At 40.4% G+C, this 24,018-nt stretch overlaps 1 protein-coding gene across 2 annotated transcripts in view; it reads right to left on the minus strand.

Annotated features, from left to right (window-relative positions):
• Positions 1 to 818: 818 nt before the first annotated feature.
• LRP5 (LDL receptor related protein 5) overlaps positions 819 to 24,018 on the minus strand; it is a 126,778-nt gene continuing 103,578 nt past the window's right edge. For both annotated transcript variants that reach the window (XM_035130368.3, XM_088665658.1), the window contains exons 14-23: positions 21,365 to 21,576; positions 20,681 to 20,871; positions 18,169 to 18,378; positions 16,368 to 16,493; positions 13,354 to 13,590; positions 12,817 to 12,927; positions 10,706 to 10,942; positions 9,624 to 9,763; positions 7,609 to 7,706; positions 819 to 6,826 (exon numbers count right to left, since the gene is read on the minus strand). In XM_035130368.3, the coding sequence (XP_034986259.1) occupies positions 6,565 to 6,826; positions 7,609 to 7,706; positions 9,624 to 9,763; positions 10,706 to 10,942; positions 12,817 to 12,927; positions 13,354 to 13,590; positions 16,368 to 16,493; positions 18,169 to 18,378; positions 20,681 to 20,871; positions 21,365 to 21,576 (1,824 nt within the window). In that variant the 3' untranslated portion in view covers positions 819 to 6,564. The remainder of the gene's footprint in view (positions 6,827 to 7,608; positions 7,707 to 9,623; positions 9,764 to 10,705; positions 10,943 to 12,816; positions 12,928 to 13,353; positions 13,591 to 16,367; positions 16,494 to 18,168; positions 18,379 to 20,680; positions 20,872 to 21,364; positions 21,577 to 24,018) is intronic.

Raw genomic sequence — 24,018 nt, forward strand, 5'->3', positions numbered from 1 at the left:
TGCTGCAAACCAGAGTACAGTACAAGGATTTTACCATGCCTTTTTGTGAAACAAAGAAGAGAAAGAGAGGATTTCTGGGCGTGCTGTTATTTATCTCTGGTTTGTTCTGCTCAGTTTCACAAATCTGCCTGTATGATTATTTGGACAGGGAGAAGCCGCCAGCTGGCAAGGTTAGCCTTGAGCCCCATCCCAGATGTGTCCATTTTCTGTTTTCAATTGTTCAACACATTCACTTTGTGTGTGTCCAATCAAATGCACAAATATGTGTACAATCCATGCTCATATGTTTGCACAACGTGTCTCATCTGGAATTGCCATTTCCAACAGCTGAACTCCTATCCAGTTGGAAAGAGCAGAAATAAGGCGGCTTCAATATGAATGCTGTGCAAACAAACTCTTTTGGAGAAACTTTGTGTTTTGAAATGATACAAACTAATTATGAGCCCTAATGTAAGGCAGCAGCTTGTTGGTGTAGTCATAAATTAGCAAGAATGAAGCAAAACTTAATTATATATTGCTGCCCCGTAAACTTAAATCTATGAAATTTCCTGGAAAGGAGTTTTCAGTGATTACAAAAAAAGGGGGGAAGGTTGACAACACCACCGCAAACTTCAACACAACTTTAAAACGGTTCATGCAAAATGTGTTCACCAACATTAATGCATTATGGAAGGGTGGGGATTCAGTCTATAAACTTCAAAAAGAATAAAACCAATATGCACTGGGGAAAATGCAGCAAATAAAATACGATGTAACATGCACTGATTTCTTTTGAAAGTTTAACACCAGGAGGGAAGAAAAACCCACTCTCAACAGTATTACATGAAAAATCATTTATGCAGGGAGGTGTCAAACAATCCTCTCCAGTTTGAATTACAAAACAATGCCAACAAAATCTATAATACAAAATGTAGAGAATTAACTTATGTTTATTTATATATGAAGCCAGAAACTTGAAGCAACACTTAGCATTGGTGATATGGAACAATGATAAGTTGCAGGGTCAAGGTTGCTTACTGTATGTTCAATTTTACGACACAATCCAGCCCAACTGGACTTTGCTCTGTTTTGTTGCTTGCATACCAAAGTGTGGGTGTGTACGGTATGTGCAGTTAAAAGGGTACTTTCAACCAGTCCTCTTTATAGAACGCCACATTCTATAAACAACGATTTTAATAACTCTTCTGCTGGCAATGCAAAGAACTTTAACCTAGTGTTATTTAAAAAATTAGTAGTAACATGAATGCCAGACCTTGTGAGGAACATGTTAATCTAACTTCATAATTGGTACTTTGCAGCAATCGCATACAAAAAACAAAAAGTCACGTACAATTTTATACTGAGAGCATAACCAGTAAAAATATGAACACTAGGACTCCCAGGAAATGGGGATACATGTTGGTTAGTGGAAGTTCCCTTGAAATAGAGCAAAACTCCCCCACAGGATACTTTGAAGTGTTTGCCACAAATCACACCAACTTTTAGTGATGTTGCATTAACGATGTCCAAATAAACTTAATTCCACCATCTTACAGATGCCTTTGTTTGGAATGACTTGAGCATTAATACATTTTTGCAGCACGATGCATGCTGAAAAATTAACGAGTGGAACACAATGAGTAAGAGGCAACTTGCTGTTTAAGGCTTTGTTACAATCTGCCCAAGTCAATATGCTAGGCTGCTGAAAAATACCAAAGGCACTTTCCCCCGTGTATGACAAATTGTGTCTACAAAATGGATACAGGTATAAATCTAAAATATTTAGGCTGTTTGCTGAGTACATTTTACAATATAAATATAAAAAAGATTGGCGTGAGTCTATTATAACCATTCTTGGCAATATTTGTATATATTCATGTCCATTTACATTAGCAGCAATTGCAAGAAATATTTAGATACAATACAGAAAGCAGCCTGGGTTTCATTTCTGTTTAAAATGCCCTGTGAATTTCATGTGTAACAGCAAAGCATTACCCCCCTCTTCTAAGATGTCTTCCCTAGAGTTGCCCAGTTGCAACCCAGAAATGCCCCATTCCACCTCTAAGATTCTCACTGCAGTGTGCAATGTGGCGGCAGCTGCTTCTCCTGGTCCCTTTCTCCCCATGGTTCTGTCATCTCCCTGATGTGCCTATTGAAATGGGCACAGCACCAGGTGTATTGCATGGCAGAAAGAGGCAGGAAACAGAAGAGGTAGAAGTTGCTGTGGCACCTAATGAAGCAAGCAGAATCGGGTGGGGGGGATCTCTAGGTTGCAACTGGCTTGCCCCATTTCTATTTTATTTCTTGCTTCATTTTGTTCCAGGCCAATAGGTTTATTTATTTATTTAAATCCACAACTGTTCTGTTTCCAATTGCAAAATACTTCAAATTACATTATTTACAACGTATTTTCCACAGATCATATTTTACAATTAAGCTCGACCTTACACCCTTCTTTCCACAGCACACAAGCACACATGCAGACACACATTGAAAAAGTTAACCACAGGGGATCTCTGGGGGAAATGGCTCCTGGCCTTAGGCTGCAATCCTATATCCACTTCCTTGCGAGTAAGCCCCAATGAACTCAGTCGGACTTACTTGCAGAAAATTATGCTTTATTTTTTCAATAGTTTCTTTTCAGGTGCAAGGGTGAACTATGCTAGCTTTTAGATATACTTTTTCCTCTTAAAATAAAAAAAGGCACGTGTGTATGCCAGGCTGCTTGTCAAGACTAATTGACTTCTAGGCTGGATTAGGACATGTGGTTAGTGCATCTATCGGTAGGCAACAGATTTGAGAGCTTTTAAGAATCAGAAACTACTTTGTGAAAAAGAGGCTTGCGCCATTGAGCTTCCACCAACCACCTCAAAAGAAATTTGGACAAGTGTTCTTGGGTGAAAGAATGCCACACACAGCCAGTGACCCCGTTGCAGGGAAGTATCATAAGATGGCTATGTCTGGACATGGTTGTACCAACATGGTCTGAAAAGAATGTGCTGCTTCTTAGGTTTTAATGTGCAAAGCTGAAAACTTACAGTGAAATCAATCCACATGGATCATCTTGTTTGATAGCACAAGGCAAAGCCATCCCCTCCCACCAAAAATAAATAAATAAATCTGTTCTTGAGTTCAAATTATCTTGCCATTTCTGCAATTAGGTGTTTCAGTACTTAGTTTCAAATTCATTTTTTTTATAAAAAATTGAATGTTTGTCCAAAATTGATTGTTTGACTTCGTGTGTCACATGTTCCTCTGTGCCGCAGTGTGTTGCCCCGAGACCTATGTCAAATAAGGAAATGAATTCTAGCCTAACCCACAGTACTGACGAGTATATATTTAAAAATTAAAATTCAGGGCTGCACAACAAACGCTTTCATGCTGTTCATTTACTGGAAATGCACTTGATGGCTCTGCTGGCTCAAAGTATGTCAATTACAGGCAAACTATAAAGCAAAGACATTTCTTCTCAGAAGACAAGAGCCCAGGGTTATCCAATGAAACTGACCAATATGAGGCTCAGAACATGCGAAATGAAAGACTTCTGCACTCATCACAAATTCTAACTCTCCATTAGTGGGGGTTTGTGAAAGAGGGGAGGGGAATCACATTTCCTTGGATATACTAGACGGAAAGGTGACCCCAAGTGATGAAAGTGTGGTGTGCACTTCTCTGCAATGATACCATTTGATTCTTTGAAAACGTTGCAGCATTTCATACCAAAATTTAGTAACCACAATCCTGCAAATTCTTAAACAGACTTGTTGAAATCAATGGGCTGTAACTCAAGCAATACAGCTTTGGTCAAGAAAACCTAACATAATATTTTCTCTTGTTCTGTGAAGACCATGGGCTGGATGCAAATGCATTTTACATCTCACCCTTGTGAAAAAATGAAGCCAAATCCAAAGATGGTGTTCTGTTTGTGCAAGTTTACAAAATCTCATGCACGTGCAGAAACTACTACAGTATAGGACTGGCCTTCACTAAGAGCAACAGTAGCTATTTCCCATCTGCTTATGGTTCTCTGTTCTGCTCACTGCACAATAACGAGTTTCCGAAAATGTAGGGGAACATCCCCAATAATTTGTGGATTTATTTTCTTTCTTTTGAAATCAGCAGTTTATTGAAATGTCTGTCTTTTAACGTTCAGTGTCACTTGCAAGACAACCATAAATTAGGCCTGCAATGTTAAGAGTTAAAATAGCAGCCTCTTTACAAATGCCACATGAAAGTTTAAACACAGTTATGCTGAAGTCAAACAACGGGGTGGAAATCTCTCAACCATAAAATATACATGCATGTTTTGCTTATAATTTAGTTGGATATGAGACAATTGGATATGGCCTTTCTTTCCTGCTTCTCAGTTTACATCATTAATCAGGGATTTGTTGAGAATACTTAACAAGTTAAGATGCTGTTATGAATGACTTTGACCAGAGCCAACTACATGCCTTACTGCGAGCAGAGCCTGTGCTGGAAGTTGCTAGAACCCTCATGTCTACGGCACCTTACAGTTTATAGGAGTAGGATACTGATTTTGCGGTATCCACAGACATTTGCAGTATTTGTGGAGTTAGTATTTGCAAATATAGTTCTCCATCCACCATGCTGAAACTTTGCAAGAGAAGGAAAGGATAATTTCTTGAGGGACACACCCCACCCCGTCCCGCCGAATCCAAGCATAGGTCCAAATGCTTAGGAAGCACAGATTTAAGGAAAGGAATGGTAAGATAAACATCCAATGTCAAACTCCACCCGCTCAGTAAAATAGGAAATAGTGGTGAGGGTTTGCAGGAATTTCACATCATGCTCAGCCAAAAAATATTTGCAAAAAAATCAGCTATGAGTTCAAAAAGGAACATTTTTCATCCTTGTCAGTGCCATTAAGGCTGTTCAAAAGTCTGCTGCACCTGCTGTTCTGCAGCTGTGAAAACATATTGTAATTTTAGTTCTTTCTTTCCTTTCCTTATCATTACTTGTTCACATTGTAGCCCTCACAAAACTTAAGTTTCCAAACATTCTGTACAGTCTGAACACTGAAAAAGGCAAACCTAGAGGCAGATAGCACAAGAAGTGCTGCTCTCTTCCTAAGCGCAAAAACAGATTTGAAATGTGCCCTGATTCAGCAGGTGTGGGAGAGCCGAATGTCAAGAGGAGGCTTGCTTATTCAGTTTCAAATAAAGGACAGATCTGTATTGCAAAGTGATGAGAAGAAGCCCATTCAAGCAAAAATGTACTACAGACATGCACCTCTTGATGCAAATGAAGCTAGATGAAGCACATGAGTTTCAACAGATTAGTCAACTAAACCTGAGTAAGTCTGCAGGTGAACAAAAGCAATATTTCTGGAAAATGTGTACATGCTCTTTATAGATGATGCATCCTGATTTTTACGACAGGCATCATTCCAGAAAAGGTACCCCTTCCTGCATATGACAGAAGAAAATGTATCTGATATTCATTAATCCGCACACAATTACATAAATCTGTTGCTCAATGAACTGGAGTTTTTTAAATCGCTGCGTTTTTTAATAAAAAAATCAACTAAGTATGTCTGTCATAATTTTGGAAATAAATTCTTTTATAAAAGCTTGGAATTTTCGTGCAAAAACTCACTGGGAGAAAAAAAAAAGTGGGCCGGGGTGGGGGTAGAAGAGAAATCTCTCAGAAGCTGGCGCATTGTGACCTTTTAGATGAGCATGGTAACAGATAGTGGTATCACTTTTTGGATTTTCCATTTCCATTTCTATTATACGTCTCTTAGCCACATGCCTTCCTGGCAACTGCAAAGCCGAACTCAGGACTTCTTCTCATTAAAGCAGTTTCCTTTACCCCCCCCCAAAATGACACTCAAGTTCTCAGAACCCTGACAGGACTTTGTGCAGCACAACGGTGTCCAGTGGGCTGGCTGCATGCTTATTTCATCCCAGCGAAAAGTGGTTTGCAATGTATAAAGTGAGAGAGCGTTTCAGAATTCCACTTTGACCCCTGGACAGCTTTCTCTGGAAAGCAAATGATGGAATAAAAACAGGGGGACAGACTTTTCTTCTTCTTCTTCTCGTTTTCTTTTGGAATGCAGCATCCCCAAAGAAAAGTATGTTTTTTGTGGTTAATTACCTATGATCAAGTAAATAAAAAATAAAAATATCCCGGATGTATTTTTCACACAACTTTGCCATTCATTCACACAGTATCTTTACTCCTTCTTTTTTGTTACTTGACACACACACACACCCCAGCCGCCCCTTGTACATTCCCCTTTACTGAATCAAAACGGCAATTTCAAAAGCTCCAGGTATCTACGCCCCATTTCCCACCTCCTTTGGAGGTCGATTTAATTTTGTGACTTCAATGCAAAGGCAAAATATGGCACAAAAAGAATGGATATTAAATTAAAAAAAACAAAACACAACTTATAAATATTATTCCGCTGTACAATTTTCACAGCCCTGGCCCCACCCATTTTTATTCACATTTTAAAAGTTCCCACCCCATTTTTTAGATCATAAAATATATATTTAAAAATCTGTGTTCATATTTAAAATATATTTACAGGAAAAAGATAAGTTCCTTCTGCTGAAATCAAGAAGAGTCTGTACAAGGGGACGGGGGAGGCGGGTAGAGGTGGAAGTAACTTCGCTCTGTGGCGGGAGACGGCGGGCAGCTCTCTTCCGCTGACATGTACTGGCTGCGAGGGGTAGGAGGAGGGGGATAAGGGTCTGAGTCTGAATTTAGGTCTATGTAGTATTTATTGGCTTTCCACCGGCTCGTGGTGTAGTCACTGTCACAGACATCAGTGCTGCACGGAGTAGTTGGTGGAGCTATCCCCCGTATAAGATAGGGCCTGAAACAGAAAATTAAAGTTAGTTGCATGGTAAAAAAATATGCTCCATAACAGGAAAAGGAGTTATTCCTCTTTTTCTGCATCAATATGGTCAGCTGAAGGAGGCAGCTGTGATAGTAGGTTTTATTTGCATTTTAGAGTCGCCTGATTTTCAAGTCACATTGCCATAGTTAGAAATAAACTGTGGTTTGCCTACTTCGCCCCACCACTGCTCTTGACTTTGCCATGCTGCGAGAGAAAGTTTGAGAAGCCCTAGTGCAGATCATGGAAACATCAGAGCCAACTCCTAGGGGCTGTGGGAGCTTCGGCCCCACAAAGTTGATGGGCATTCCCATTCAAATGGTGTGTGTGCACTGCATCATGTGATCGATTATGTGGGGCAGGGCTTACCTGGGCTCCCACAGTATTTTATTAAAGTTGGCACCCCTGTTGGAAAGGATGTTACTCACTTCTAAGGGCAGAGTTGTGGGCATAGCCAGGCCAAGGCTAAAACACTGAATTCTTGGTAGCCTGTTTTCAGTATACCTGTAAACAGGCCTAGATTCCAATTCTGGGGTCCTGACAATTAAAATGTACTAAGGTGACAGCTAAGGCATATGCATTAGAGAAAGAGAAATAAATTCAATACAGTACTATAACAAAAGGTGATTCATGTTAAACATAAGAGTAGATGAGAGTAGAATGAGGGAAGAGCCTTTCAAGCTTTTGAAGGCTGAACTTTAAGGAAGTTCATTCTGGTTCACTGACATCACCTTGCTATGAAGAATCAAAGGAGAGTTTACCTGTAAGATCTTGTTGTTGAAGGAATGTTTGAAGAATAGAACATTTCTGTGTTATAGAGGGAGCGATCCGTGGCTGGTGAAGGCGGTGGGTTCAGAATCTGTGAAAGGATAAAATAAGTATTTTTCTTTGTCCAAAGCATGCTGTCAACAGAAATCACTCTGGCTCTTGTGTACAAAGGTTTGCAAAAACTGTTTTTCACAAAGTTGCCTTGTGTAGCCTTGATAACAGGAGTACAAAGGTTGTATGAGTCTGCTCTAAATCCTTACTTCTTATTAGAATAACAGAACCATGTTATTAACATGCACCAGTTGTTTCTGACTGTAAACTTAAACATGTATTGTCCTAGAAACCACTAACTTTGTTGCTAATAGATTGACTAGTAAACTGCTTACCTTCCCTGGCAGCAGTTCCCTGGGTCTCAAAGAAACATTTTGTTAACTGGAAAAACAATGCATTTAACTTTGAACCTTCTGTATGCAGAGCAAGTGGTTTTGAAACTGTCCATTCCTTATGAACTGCTATTTTTTATTGTTTTGGTTATATTTTGGACTTCTTCATAGGTTGCTGGAAATTCTGATTGATCAATACATCTTTTTACAAATTTTAACAATTACCTGGTCTATTTAAGCATCCCTCTATCCTTTTCATTTCCAACTGGTCTTAGCCATATATTGTAGCTTTTTAAAATGAAAATTGTGGCTGAAATTTCTTAAAGGGATTAGTATGGTCATACCCTTCCTGTTTTAAAATGGTATTTTCTTCTGTTCTTTAGCTCATTTGTTTGCCAGAGTCATACATGCATACTTCATTTGCTTTCTCAAATTTCTCTCTTATAAATCTAAAGGCATTTGCATCCTAAAACTGCTTTTAAAAAGTTTTTTTTTAATTTTTAACTTTAACAAATTGTAAGAGTTTGTCCTGCTCTTCCTTTGGATGATCATAAAAAGGTAGCCTTCAGTCATTGCTTTCCTCATATATAAAGGGAAGAAAGAAGAGTTTGGCCACTTGCCATCCATTGCTTCTGCCCAGCAGGAAAATGTCAAAACGTCACTCAGTCCACCCTAGCTTTGACAAGAGTGACTTGGATTGACTTGCTCAAGGTCACAAGAGCCAGCAGCAGAATTAAGAAGCAGTTTGTAACGTCCAGTTTGACCCTGAGTTGCCATGAATAGCTGGGACAAGAGCACAGCTGACTGAGGATTTGTGGGGCGGGGCAGTCCCCTTACGACGCTTCTGAAACATACAACAGAATCAATTGACTGTGCTGGCCCAACCAGTCAAGTCTGCTCTCTCTTGGATTCATCACAGTCGTTTCTCCCACCCTCTTGCTTTCTCCATATAACAATGGGTGTTTTTTTCATTTATGAGAAGAGGATTCAGAGGATTTGGGTCAGTTCACAGAGATCCAAGACAAAAAACAATGCAAATAAACAGCAGGAGAAATGTTTGACTTCTGAGATTCCCCATCATCTCTGACCAGTCTCTCTCTCTCTCTCTCTCTCTCTCTCTCTCTCTCTCTCTCTCTCTCTCTCTCTGTGTGTGTGTGTGTGTGTGTGTTCTCACTTTGGCACACGCCTGTGGGACGACACTGTGCTGATAACTGCCTTACTAGGTCAGCAACCTCAGAAAGTTCACAAGGAACAGAATGATTACACTTAGGTAGGGGGTGGGGGAGATTCAAAACCGCAGACACTCAGAGGAATGTTCTCAAAGGTCATTATCTGAATAAAAAAATGTGTGCTACAAAATCTAACACTCCGTTTACTCATTACCAGGCTCAGTGATCATCCTGACTTCTCTGGGATTTTTTTCTGAAGAGAAAAGCCTCATTATTGCTCAGTGAACTGAAGAAGAGAATGCCAGACACCTTCAGAGGGCATTAGGCTGGCCTGCAACTCATAGCCAGCAACTTGGAAGGGTATTATTATTATTATTATTATTAGATGCTTATTTCTGAGTCATAAATGTGGAGATAGGGGCACAAAACGGGAAACATAGCATTTTCAAACCTTACCTGTGGATAGAAGGTGGCTTTAGTGCTGGATGAGCTACTAGAGGAGGCCCCGGTCACGTGGTTTCTGTCATAAAGAGGGGCACCGCTACTTCCCCCCATCAGGCTCATGGAGCTGATCATAGATTTTCCACAAGAGATGCCTATACGGATGTAAGGGTGGAAAATGGAATGAAGGTCAACTTGTCTAGCTCTTCTACACAGATAAATCAAAGCAGTCCTTGAGATCCTTCCTATACAAATGTTGTGCAACACTCTTCTCCTTTTACTACAGGCGTCGGCAACCTTTTCTGCCCGTGGGCCGGAGGATTCCCACGGACTATTGTCCGTGGGCCGGACATGTTCCGCACAGGCGCAGAAGCGATTTCTGGTGCTGGTTGCCCATTTCCAAAATGTCTGCAGTGCCAGAAATTGCTTCTGCGGCTGCGCAGATGCGATTTCCAATGCTGCTCGGCGAGTCCCCGTGCCGCGCCGGTTTAACGCAGCGTGCGGGGGACTTACCGAGCGGGCGTTTTGGTTCACGGGCGGCCTGTGGGCCGGATAAATGGCCTCCGTGGGCCAGAGGTTGCAGGTGCCTGTTTTACTACAAAGCTCCATTTCTATTTTTATGTAATGGACTATCGGAGAATGCCCTAAGCCTGGGGCAGCGAACCTCAGGCCTGTAGGTGGTCCTCTGGGCTATCTGGTCCTCAGGATGCTTCCCAGGCCACACCTCCTCTCCTCAGGCCACAACCCTACTCCACACCATCCTCACTTGCTTTGGCATCGCTGGAATCAAAGAGCACCGGCTTGCCCCTGCAATCGAGGGGTCTGGGACCAGGTGATGTGCGCACACCATGCGCATCTGCTGCGGGGTATGCCAACATCACCAATGACACTAAATGCCTGACTTCTGGATGATGCGAGACAGGTCCCTGTAACATGCGCAATAGCTAATGTACTCCAATATAACAAAAGGGGCACAATACTATGACGATCATGCAGCATCATTCAATTGTTATTTGACACATTGCAAAGCCAATGTTGGGTGGGGGTGGGTGAACAAGGAAAATAACAATGAGGTGCAGGGAAGTTACCATCCTTACCAGTGAATGTGCCATGCTGAGAACTCCCTGGAGCGATAAAATTTAAGGGGACATGAGGAGTGCCACTGACGTATTCATGTGGGAAAGGTCCATTGGGTCCAGCATAGCGCTGGCATACCACTCGCTGGCAAACGAAGTACATTGATCCCATAACGAAAAGCGTAAGAATGATACCAATGACAGGCCCAATAGCACTGCTGTGGGGCTGTGACTCATCGGAAGGCAATTTACTTTTTACTGTAAAAAACAAAACAAGAAGTTAATTAATTAAAATTATTTTGATGTAAATGGTCTGAAAGGAAGCCAGATGACAGCATATTCATAGATATATTTTTCACCCCATTTCCTCACAACATTGCAAGGGCCTTACAATATTTGAGAACCAAAAGAGTATAGCAACTCCAATATATTAGCAGTATCACTCAGTCATGGTGTGTTATAGGACCATGGATGTTTACATTTGGAGCCACTTTCAAATTATGAAGGACATCCACAGAGAAGCTTGGTTGACATAGTTTGAGAGTGTACATACTTTCAAAGGCTTTCCCTTCTGCAACTCTCAATACTGCCAAGTTTTCAGCCTGAACCCAAAGTCAACAAAACAGTGAGTGCAATTCAAGAAAGTTAAGGAGATCAATATTTTGTACAGTGCCAATAGGAGAACAGCTGTGAGAGGGTGAGCAGAAAACTATGGGTGGCGGTGGGGGGGAAACAGGACCGCATCAGAGCATCCTGGAATTCAGATGCATAGAGATGCAGTTCTCTCCCACTTGCCCTAAAACTTGCCTATCAATTTCTCTCTGGAAAAGCTGTGCTGTAGTAATATGAACCAGAAGTACCCTTCCCAAGGTGAGGTATAAAAATTCTTTCCCGCAGCTTGTATCCCCTAATTCTTCATACTGCTTGCTCTCCCCCCCCCAACATTGAATCAGTCCCCAAACTTATTGTGCTGAGGCAGGATGATGATGCTCATTTAGTTGTAGCCTTTCAGTAGAGACACCCCTTTTCACTTTAACAACCTGAGCATCAGGTGGCTGACAGCTGTGTGCAGCCATTTAAAATTCCCCACAGGGGCCACAGAACACCTAGCTTCTAGATTCTAGCTGCTGCTGTTGCCGCCAGGCATATACACATCTTGTGGGGGGGGGGGAGGTCAGGCAACTTAGAAGGGGACTGATGGAGGATGCTATGCCAAGGTCCCCCCCCCCCCAAAAAACCTGTGAAGCTGGCCTGAGAATACCATTCAGCAGCTCCTAAATTCTGGACCTGCTGGAAGGCATGATTTAAAAATAAATAAATCACACGTGTGTTTTATTAGCAACAGCTTCTGTAGCCTTTTTCAATATGTAAAGGGGCTTAACATTTTTAATATCATTTTATCCATCCATGCGGTAGGTGAGGATGAACGTTTGTGATGGGCTCATGGTCATCCAGCGAGACTTATGGTCCAGCAAATAAATATTTATTTTTAAGGCTAACAAATCATCTGAAGCATCTCCTCATACAGGCCCAATTATTTTGGTTCACATAAGGTGACTTCTACTGGAGTTTAAAGTTGTTAACTGCAGCCACTGAAACAGAGAACAGCCCCTTTATTCTCCCTGTACAATTCCCCTTATAAGCCTTTTGCGATTATCTCAGTGTTGCTATCTGTGGTCTTTTCCTCACATAGGTCCCAGGGCTCAGAGAACAGAATTATCAGGCTATCTACATTCAAAAAGCCGCTCAAAGAACTTATGGTTAATATAAACCATGCAGGGACTGAAGCCAATTTGAGCAGCCACCAAAGGCTCAGACAAAAATAATTGCATCCGCTTTGGCCTCTTGATAATTGCTGTTGGGGTACATTTTGTTGGGGGCCTGACTACAGCACAGTAGTTCCTTGACAGGATGCGGATTGGGCTGGGGTTTACTGTTTTTTTTAAACAAGACAGATTTCTGAACATTGTAGGGTACTGTTAAAGGATAATACATTTTTAAGTGTACACACACAGAGCTGTGAGAAGCATCTGGCTCCAACCCAGGAGCAAAAGAACTGGGTTTACCCTCTTAGATCCAGGGGGCAACCTCTCACAGGGACATTAATGAACTAGATGCAAAAAGCCCCTTACCGCATGCAAGTTCATCAGAGCCATCATTGCAGTCTGGAAAGGAGTCACATTGCTGCTTTATGAGAATGCACTGGCCACTGGCACATCGAAACTGATTTGGGAGACAAATTGCTGCAAGGGGGCGGGGGAAAGAACAGTGGAGGAAACTTGTATCATTCTCAGCTCAAATAAAATGATGATGAACAGTTTTTAAGAGCCTCTAAACTGAACAAATTTACATTTTATGTATAGAAATGAAACATGCTTCACTGTCAAGATCTAAGGAGAAAAACTGTCAACAATCTGCTGTTCAGAGTCTGCATTGGGCCGATGTGTGAGGGCTACACCTCAGCTGACATGGACAACCATGTTGCAGTTTGAACACCCTATGACATGTGACTCAAGGTGGCATGGGAGGCAAAGCTGCCACTGACAAAACACTGATGGATGCTCTAAACTCCTATAACGGCCAAGTATGGCTTCAAAGAATTACTTCTACTTCCTGTTTGCCTAGTGCCTTTAGTCAACTTGCTAAAAGATTAAGGTAACAGGTCTTACTTTCACAATCAGCTTCATCAGATTTATCTTGGCAATCAATTTCTCCATTACATCTCAAACGTGCATCAATGCACTGCCCTTTCTCACACTGGAACTGGGATGCTGAACAAATTGGGCAGCTGTCTTCATCACTCTGATCATCACATTCAGGAAACCCATCACATCGCCATGCCATAGGGATGCAGTCTATCTCCCCAGTTGCACAGGTGAACTGGTCTGGAGAACATGTGGGAGGCTCTGGGGAAGGGAATTAAAAACAAATTATTTTCAAGTCTCCCAAGAGATTAAACCAATTTAAAACATTTTAAAGCAATTTAAAGCATTTAACCACACACACACACAATCTTGTATTAGATTCTGAAACAGCATCATGGCTCTTATAGGGAAGGGAGAGAAATCATGTGAGTGTTTTGCCAACTTTACAAAAATATGAAACACACAGAACCCACTGTATTTATTGACAATAGCTGCAACCTGATGTTCTGACTTGGAGGCAGACACTACAAACCATGGCCTAACTATACCTCAACCCACAAGCTTGATGCAGAAATTGCTACATGCACATCTATGCAAGCTGTCTATTGTGACCAAAATGTATTTCTAGCTGCTTTTGGCTTCAGAATTTATAAACCTCTATTGAAAAGTACATCTGAAAAATTGTACATTTGAAGTACATTTGAAAAATACAGATACCATTTCTAACATGCAATATGAAACACATGCACAAAATAAAGGTAAACTAAAATTTAAATTCATGAATAAGAAGAAGTTTCAGGGGACGTCTAATAGCATTGCGCTTCTTTATTCTGGAACAATTTATGTAAAGGAGGCAACACAGCTAATGCATCAGCTCTGATTTTTCCAAATTGCCAAGGACAGCAAAATTAAACCTGATTCACACCTGCTTTTACATCATGTGATATCTCACCACTAGATGACTCATGGGTATATATGTGATCTACCACCACTGAAAGTTGCTGAATGGTATTGGATGGTTGTTTCACACATACAAGCCTCACTAAGTGCTTTAGGCTTCGAATGATAAGCATGCATGTATGAATTCTCTCTTGTTGCCTACTAGCACAAGGATGAATTCAATCAAATTCAGTGCTTAAAAATGAAATTATTATTAGTATAAGCACCGTGTCTGAATTCTAAGAATGCAGTTAATGTAGGGACTCATGAATTAGGAAGCTCCAGGAACTAAAACGGCAACTAAGATGTGCCACTCACAAGTCCACAAACATTTGTAGCCAATGCAAATGTAGATTGGTTCTTCCCCCTCACTTTCCATGCTTGTCCTAGTGGAGATGTTTGCCCTTCACAATATTATAATGCAAATGAAAGCAGATCAAAAATATGAAGAAGAAAAAAAACTTTGATAAAAGGCAGTAGATAATATCAAGCTATTATTGCAAGATGAGGCTGGCTCTGTATTTAAAATTGCTGCATCCAGGACACAGAACAAGATCAGTGTAATATGATTAGGAAAGAAAAAGCGAATACATGTATTTATTGCAATCAAAGCAGAATGCAACATGGCAATAGGAGGAAAGGCTCTTGAAACCTCTTGGAAGTTGAGAAACATGGGCAAAATAGATTCTCTTTCTTCATTTGCAGAATAGATACAAAAACTCCGGTACCACAGACCATGTTGTGGTCATGAGACAGAAATTGTTTATGAGGGAAATTACTCTCCCTGGGGAGCTCATAGTCCTAGCAAATATGCCATTTAAGAGAAACAAGCATTCCAAAGTAAACTTAAGAAGAGGAGTAGTAAGCTGAAATGCTGGAGAAGATTCTTTCCTTAAGAGATGAGATGCTCATTTTTCCAGGAAAACACAACCACAAATAAATAAATAAATAAATATCAGCGGTAAAAGAAAAGTAGGCTATAGGCAGGCGTGACAGAAACAGTGTCACAAACAAAGTACTTAAACTTGAACTGAGAAAATATTGGATCTCAAAATACCCTGCTGTTGAGTAACATGGCATCAGTTCCTTTTAATGATGTTTTCCATCTAACTACCACACAATGATTATGCTATTCCCCACCCCCTCTCCTTTGACTGCCAAGGAGTAACAACAACTGTTAAGATTCCAGGAAAAGACTCAGAAACCAAAGTCCTCTTTTTGAAACTGTGAAAGCAGAACTCCTAAATAGTGGCCTAATTTCATATGAAATTTAGGCTCACCAGACAACTACGAAGAGCCAGAGCCGGCATCAGCTCCTGAAAGAACGCTCCTGTTTATTCCTGAAGCAGGAGAGTCCTTTTGTTCCCCAAGAAGCCGGCTGTAAGTTTACTGAGGAACTCAGAAGGCTAAGCACAGAGGTTTGTACACAATGACTTTAAAACAGTGGAAAGTGCTTCTGCAAGTACCAGGCACAGCATCCATTTTTTGTTGCTACCACAAGCACCAGCACTTAACACAGTCCTGTATGCTATCTATGCCCTATACCAGGGCAGTCCAACTTTTCATGCCAAGTGGGACAGGGCGCTTGCCTTTTCAAAGCCAGCTAAGTTGATGTGCCAGGTTTTGGGAAGGAGGTGCAAGGTTCTGGCAGGGTCTTAGAGCCTTCCCACCTCCTTCCCCAAGGGGGGGGGAGTGCTGTCAGAGCCCTCATGCCTCCTACCCTAATCTGGCAGTGCAAGAAGGGGGCATCAAATGTTGTCTAGGGTTGCATGCAGCCCGAGCAAGACAGGAGAGTGGGTGAAAAGTATCCAGTTTTTGTCCAAGCAGCCTATCCACATCCTTGGAGATAGCAAAAAACAGTCCAATATTTGCATGACAAGTTGCAATAATCATGAGAGAACATGACTTGAGTTTCTTTTGACTCTGTATCAGTCAGATTTGGGAGCAAACACCAGGGGAATTGTGCGCAGGAGCTTTATAGGAATTCCACATATAAAGAAAGAACAAAGACATCTAAATGTGCTTGCCTACTGGAATCTAAAGAACTTCTTAAGTTCTGCAGAAAGCACATACAGAAAACTTCCACTTCGGTCACCTACCTCCACATGTTAAGAGGTTCTGTAGAAGGACCAAATGAACTGGGCAGGAGCACCTTGGCGTTCCATCTCCTTTCGCTATGCAGATATGTGAACATCCACCGTTGTCCCGGGAACAGGGGTGTGCAGCTTTATAAATTAGAAGAAAGAAAAAAAGAAAATGTAGTTATGCTACTACTGTTCAATGACAACTATGGCCATTTTGAGAAATTGTTCATATATGATTTTCATACATTTATATTTTCATTTCTTTATATATTATTTTTCATATATAACATTTTAAGAAATGTTGCAAGAAAGAAAGGAAAAGGAGAAGACTGTGTGTTTATAGCCTAGGAAAAAACCTATCACTGGATAAGAACACAATATATGTTTATGCATTCACAAAACTTTTTTTTGTAAATTGTTGTGACACATCTCAGGACCTTAGGAGGAAGGTGGATAATAAATAAAACTGCTGCTGCTGCTGCTACTACTAGGTACTACTAGTAGTACATAAGATGCTTGAAGTCCAAATATCACGTTGCATCAAATTACACAATCAGAATTTTATTTATCAATTGAAATGTATATAAAACTTTTTTAATTTATTTGGGTGGAACCCTCAAAAGGGTTTACAAAAAAGAATATACTCCTGAAATGTTATTTTTGTTTCCGTGGGTGGGGAGGATACACAAAAGTAGCAATTAGACAAGATCAGGGGGGAAACTAAACATTATCACAAGGTTTGGGGCCAATTTCAAGCAACAGCATTTATGTTTAAGGGACTGAACAATGACACCTATGTTTTAAGGTTTATTTTGTTCTTTGGTAGTAGTAGCCAGGCACGAGACAGTAGTAGGCGGGAGGCAGTGGAAGACAGGAGTGCCTGGCGTGCTCTGGTCCATGGGGTCATGTAGAATCGGACACGACTAAACAATAACAGTATTAGTCATAGTAGTAATGCCACCTCTTCCTCTCTGGTGCAGCTAAGTGGAAAATTCTGTAGTTCACCATGCTTATATTGCTTTTGGTAGTCAACATTTAACCTGTGAGCTTGTGATGCCCTTGTATAAATCACTGAACACTAAATAAAAACAAGTTTTACCCCTTAAAAGTGTTTGCTGTAACAGAGATTTTGCTTTTAAGGACAGACCTGTGCTTCTCAATGCTCAAAGGCAACTGAGTGTGAGTGAATACACAAAGCTTGCCATTAAAATATATCACATGCATTTGCAATGTAAATTTGCCACTTAACAAAGAATCAAGCCTTTTATTTGTTTTCAGATTTACAAAAGGTATTTGCCACTGCCACACAATGATGGTGTGAAATAAGACAGGAAAAAGATTAATTCGATTAATTCTTATGCAGGACAAGTTGATTTAACTGCCAGCTATTGTCATATGCAGAGCATCTAAGACACTGGTAAGCCTGATGAAATACCAAGAAAACTCTTGTGATCCATGAAGTGAACATCTGGACCTTTACTTAGTGCTTTCTGCCCCCCCCCCAAGTATTTATCCGCAACTAATTGTAGATAAAGTAACCTGTATCCAACTAATTTCTTCAGGGTATAAATGGGTCATATTTTTCTAACAGTAACTTCTATATTTCGTAGGTACATCTTAAGATAATCAAAATATCTCACACTAGAATACAGCAACAATACCTGCTTAAGTTCTTTTCTATTAGTAGTGACCTCATGGCCTTGGTCAGCAAGCGGAGAAGGAAGATGCCCATGTATATTGTGCTTAAAAGTCCAAAGTGTCAAGGAGAACGTATTACTGCAGAAATCTGAAATATGTAGCTCTGTAAAAAACTTACAAAATTCCTCCATGTCGATGTCTTCAACTGCATGAATGCCAGTTAGATGAACTATTCGACCTTGTATTCTTGTCCTCTTGTACCCATTAGTTTTCTCAGCTCTTTCTATCATCTGCTGCTGGCGGTCAATCCAGTAGAGATGATTTCCCAATACTGTCAGTCCCATTGGCTGAAGAATGTTGGCATCTTGTAGTGTCACACGATTTGCTCCTGAAAGTAAAAGACTACTTTTGTGATGACATGCTTTTTTAAAAAAAAAAGGTTAATAAAATTATTTCAAAACATTTCAGTAACTGCTTAATGTTTGCTTAACAATTTTTCAGCATCTCCATTATTGGACATGCTGAAGTTCAAGAACAATCTGGATAAAATGGATACAGAAACAGATGCATGGGCATACCAAAATGACTAATGAGGAGAAAATGACCAACCAGTATCATTCAATGCAGAAAAGAGTGCCCCATTATATATACTTGTGGGGTGCCTCAGGGTTCTGTCCTCTCCCCCATACCTTTTAATATCTATATGAAGCTGATGGGAGAGATCATCAGGGGGTTTGGGCTGGGTGTCCATCAGTATGCAGATGACACCGGCGCTCTAGCTGTCTCAATGATTGTTTCATCACCCTCAGTTCCAGGGAAAACCACAGGGCTGTCCTGTGTCAGAGGCTTTTGGGTCATTCTTGAAAGCCATGTCACTTGGGCAGACTATACATAAAAGAGTAATTATTTTTCTAGTTTTCCAAATATGTTTGAATGTGCACGTGCGCGCGCACTTGCACGCACACACACACACACACACACACACTTTGTGGGCAGCAAGCAACCAATTTCATTTCTTACCAATCTAAATGCACAGGCCAATGAAAACATGTTTCTTCCCGTGTGACCATAGCTTTTTAAAACTTTATGCTTTTACACACTAACCCAGGGGTAGGCAACCTGTGGCCCATGGCCTTCTAAATCTGGCCCACGGACGGTCCGGGAATTAACGTGTTTGTACATGAGTAGAATGAGTCCTTTTATTTAAAATTCATCTCAGTATAGGGTTTTTTGTCCCCTGCCAAACAGATGATCAGCACTATCAGCTATCGGAGTGCTGGATGCTTTGTGGAAGTATGGCTTCTAAGTGTGCTACAGTTCCATGAATTCAGATGAGCACACAGCCTCATGTGTATTTGAGTAATGCAGCTTAAAGTCATTTAAGCAGGTTATTGAATATAAATTATGAAATCTATCCAGGCATCATGCATACCTAGCACTATTTATACGCAGTCACTTACAGTAATTATAATAGGCTCTCAATTCGCTTTATTTAAATTTTGGTCTCCAAAAGGATTGGACTCTGCCCAAGGGAATATAAATGCACCCTATTTAACTGTTTTAAAACCATGCCACTGCAAAAAAAGCATTTGTAATTTATGCACAACTATTAAGAAGAAACAATCTGCATTTTTTTTATGTCAGAAAAGCCACAATCCAGCCATTTCTGAGTGTGTGCATAATCCCCCCCAAACATTATTTATGGGTGCCTGGTGCCAATATGGAGCATGTCCTTTGCACAAAGTGTGTTTATTTATGCACAAACAGGAGAGTAACACCAAGGGTTGCATTAAAAGTTATCATGCCCAAATCAAACAATCATTTATGTGACTCATACTGCCTATTTAATAAACATTGCATTCCCTTTTATCCAGATACCCTTTCTTCTTTTCATTAAAGCAACAGGGCCTTGCTTTTGTCTCCCAATCATCAAATATATATATTTTTTTCTACAATGGATCAAGATTGAGAAGGAAGGATTTTAACCAGAAGTATCATTGTAAGTGAGGCACACGTTGCTTGATCAAGCCTAATACTTCAGTCTCTGAAAAATGAAATTTTCCAGATGAACACATAAGGCGGAATAGGAACAGCAAGCTGCCAAAAATTGTCACAGTCAACATCCAAGCAATATCAAGTTCATGGCTGAATATTTGCCAATATCTGTATCAGTTAAAAATGCCACATATTTCTTACTAATCTCTGCCCAATTACAATACAACATTCACTTCATCTTTGTATTATACTATATATACGGTATGAAGCTTTCGTTTTGTGAGCATACAGGCATGTTCCAGGCTGTTACTGGAAACTCTCTTGCCCGCATTCATTTAAAGTCTGATTTAGTTTTTTGGTTTTTTTTAATCTTGGAAATTTATTTTGAAATAAAAGTGCAAGTGACAGAAAGGATATTCCACCCCAGCAAACAATGACAAACAAGGGGGAAGAATGAGGGTAGAAAAACTAGACTTCATACCTATTAACAGAAAGCTTCCATTACAGGAATCTGTATTACCATCTCAGAATTATGTTACGATAAATCAGTGCCCTGGACAAAAAACCCTGCTATTTATGATTTCTGAAGCTCACCAGAAAGGTTACAAGAGGAAGGGAAATAAAAAACCCTGCGACAAAAAGGAAGAGATCTAAATTCTTTAAACTATACATAATTTAAATGGAACAAAACACACCTGATAAATCACAGCTTTCAATTCGCTTGAGATCTGCATCTACCCAAAAAAGCTTCCCCAGCTTGTTGTCAACCACCAGGGCAACAGGCCGGAGCAAGCCAGTAGTGAAGAGAACCTCTCGTTCTGTTCCATCCAAGGCTGCACGCTCAATCTTCGGGGCTCGTTCTTGCATATTGGTGAAATACATATATCTGGCAACAAGTAGGAAAACAGCCATGGAGAGTTAGCACAGTTTCTTAAATGGAAGATACAGTTTATCATTGTATTCTCGCTATGGACCCTGACATGAAGATTTAAGAAGTCTACAACTGAAATAGGACTTTACTGCTCAACTTCCAAGTAACTTTGGGGGAGAAGAACAGAAAGAGGAAATCCCATTAACATTAATTTGTTTGCAAATTAAAACAAACATGAAGCTAAATTAGAATGTTTCTGAGATTCCCACACACAACATTTCAGGGGCTAAGGTTCAATACCCAGCAGCAAATGGTCTGAAGGCTTCTACATGTTTAAAGCTAAAGATGCCTCATCCTTGTCAGTATGGCCTGTTGACGCAGCCCTATGCAAGCTGTTTCCCAAAGGAAAAAAAAAAAGGCAGGATACATTTCAGAATGTATGAAACTTAAGTGTGTGCCGTAACATCTGGACAATCTATTAATTCTTACAAAACAAGAGGATTCTCACCCTCGCTCAGCATTTACTACTATGGCCCTTGGCTTGTCATGGTCTCCCCGTAGCACAACTCCAATCTGCTCCCCATTGAGTCTGTAAACGTTGACCGTATTTGTGGCTTCACAGGTCCAGTACAAAGTATGGCTGAAAATATCAATACTCAGGTCATGTGGCTGCTTTTCTGGATTTTGGCTTTGGTTGGGAGTACTCATGACTGTGAAAGGCTGCAAGAAGATGACGACGACAACATAAAATAGGAATAAAATGGTGAGAAATAAAGATATAAACATAACAAAGTTAAGGAATGCATTCTGTAAGGACAATCTAATGAAAAGGGAGCGCACACAATAAAGGAAATCTAAGTTGCTTAAGGAAAAATAATAGCTCTTTCCCCCCCCCTTCACCCATACACTATGGTAGGCAGCCTCTTATAGATAAGGCATTCCCAGCTATGAGAGAAATGAGTGGATACCTCTTTCGAAGAGAGTACCCACCACCTGCTATTCAAAGTAAAATCTTCTTATCAAAATCCTTTAAAAAATCTAATGCCTAATCAATAAACCATAGCAAACTTTCATGAGCAACAAAAGCAGGTAATGGACGAGGCAGCAAATATACAGAAATATACAATTTGTGTATTAGAACTAAATTGCAATCTGCTTCTTAATGATAAAACAATGTGATTTGTTTAATTTATGTTGTCCAAGCATGGCTCAAAAATTACCCAAACAGTTTTGGTATAAGCAAACCATCTTGCAATTATATAATAAAATCGAAATAAGCGACCTTGCCCTTTCCTTATCATTTTAGGGGGGAAACACAACCATGGAAGTTAAATGTCCAATTATGAACATTAAGGTTCATAAAACGCTAATTAACAGAATTAATTGGAGTATGAAGTAGCAAAAATTGCCAAACAATTAAAAGTACAATTTTTTAATGCCCATATGTCCCTAGGAGGTACTTCTTCAAACATTGAAAGTCTTGCCTATGCTGTACAACAATCTGTGTCATAATAAGCAGCTTCCAATGTAATTTGCACCTAGGAAGGGCCACTAATAGGAAGCCATGCAGCAATTAACGCCTGGCAGGCATCCCTCAAAGAGCAGATCTGACACTATAAGGCCCCTCCTTACTACAAACAATAATTCATTATCTGGAAAGAAAATGCTATGGGAAATTCATCACATCAGCCTACATGGTACTCCTCCCCCCTTTTTAAAACTCAACCTGCTTATAGGAACTCTTTGCAACATCTTCTGGGGTCTTTGAGTAAAACACACTGGAAATACAGGTCGTCTACCACTTAAGAGGAGGCAGCATGGAACAACATTACTCTGCCCACTGTAAGCTGTGGAGGGTGTAAGGCGTGCCATAATGAGGGGGTTATAAAAATTGCAGTTATAACACTGAGACCACAACATAGAATTGTATGTTCTCCTCCTCCTTCCCCAGAAAAAAACTCCCCCTGTCTACCTTAACCATGTTTATTGCATTATATTAGCACCAATATTAAATTATAGTTAAGGCTAACGAGGGTCCTGCCTTTCAAAAGATTTGAAGCCTCACAGAAGCTCCTTTGCAGTGTGGAGCTGGTGCAGCATACAAGCAAGGTTGGGGCAGAAAGAGAGATAGAAGCCTCATAGTTTTCTTGTGCATCCTAAGATCTGAGGCAACAGCTTATACAACAGGTTATACAAACAGCTGGATATTTAGAAATAGTGTGGAAGTGTTTGTTTTTGTTTGTTTGTTTTTTTAAAAACACTACAAAAGCTTTCCCCCGCCCCACTTGCTTCACTTTAGTTGTTGGTGGTACAAACCCTTGTTTGTGTGACAATAGCTAACACAGAAGCACAGGCAGACAGTCTAAAGATGTTTGGAGAACAAGGACGAACAAGCATTGTCCTTCAACTTTCCCCCTGCATCATTTGTACGGTAGAAGTAGAGAAGCTTTTATTCATAGTTTTGTATTTCATCAAATACAGAAAACTGTCCTGGTTATACAAACCATGGTTTCCTGTATTTAGACAAAGTGGAAAACTGAATCTTATCGCAAACTTCTCATCTCCTGTAACATGTAAAGCAAGAGGTGGGTGGTTGAATGGGGAAGGGGGATGATGTCTATACTCATAATGATAATCCATGATTTGTCAGCAAGTCTGAATCAGGCCCAAGATTGACATTTATGAATGATAAAAGTTCTAAATGATATACATAGAACTCAAAACGTAATATTGTGTGCTCATCAGTTTGGAATTGAAACAGAGCCACCAAAAACATATGGCAGCTATTTCAACATGATTGAGGGACTCTCTAGGGGAGTTAATGACATTTTTAAAAGGCCTTACAGCAGTGATGACACACAATGAATTTATTAATACGGTCGCAGACCAGCATCAACCTACAGCAATGATGGCCAGACTTGGCCCTCCAGCTGTTTTGGGACTACAATTCCCATCATCCCTGACCACTGGTCCTGTTAGCTAGGGATGGTGGGAGTTGTAGTCCCAAAACAGCTGGAGGGCCAAGTTTGGCCATCACTACCTTACAGGATCCTCTAGACTTCCAGACATTTGGTGGCAGCTAAGCAGAAGAAGAAAGGGAGAAAGGGTCTAAATAACTAGAAAATCAGACAGGCTGTGTGAGTCTATCAATTAAGTCTAAAG

The sequence above is a fragment of the Zootoca vivipara genome, chromosome 1, assembly GCF_965207765.1.
Source record: "Zootoca vivipara chromosome 1, rZooViv2.hap1.1, whole genome shotgun sequence".
Taxonomy (NCBI): Eukaryota; Metazoa; Chordata; class Lepidosauria; order Squamata; family Lacertidae; genus Zootoca; species Zootoca vivipara.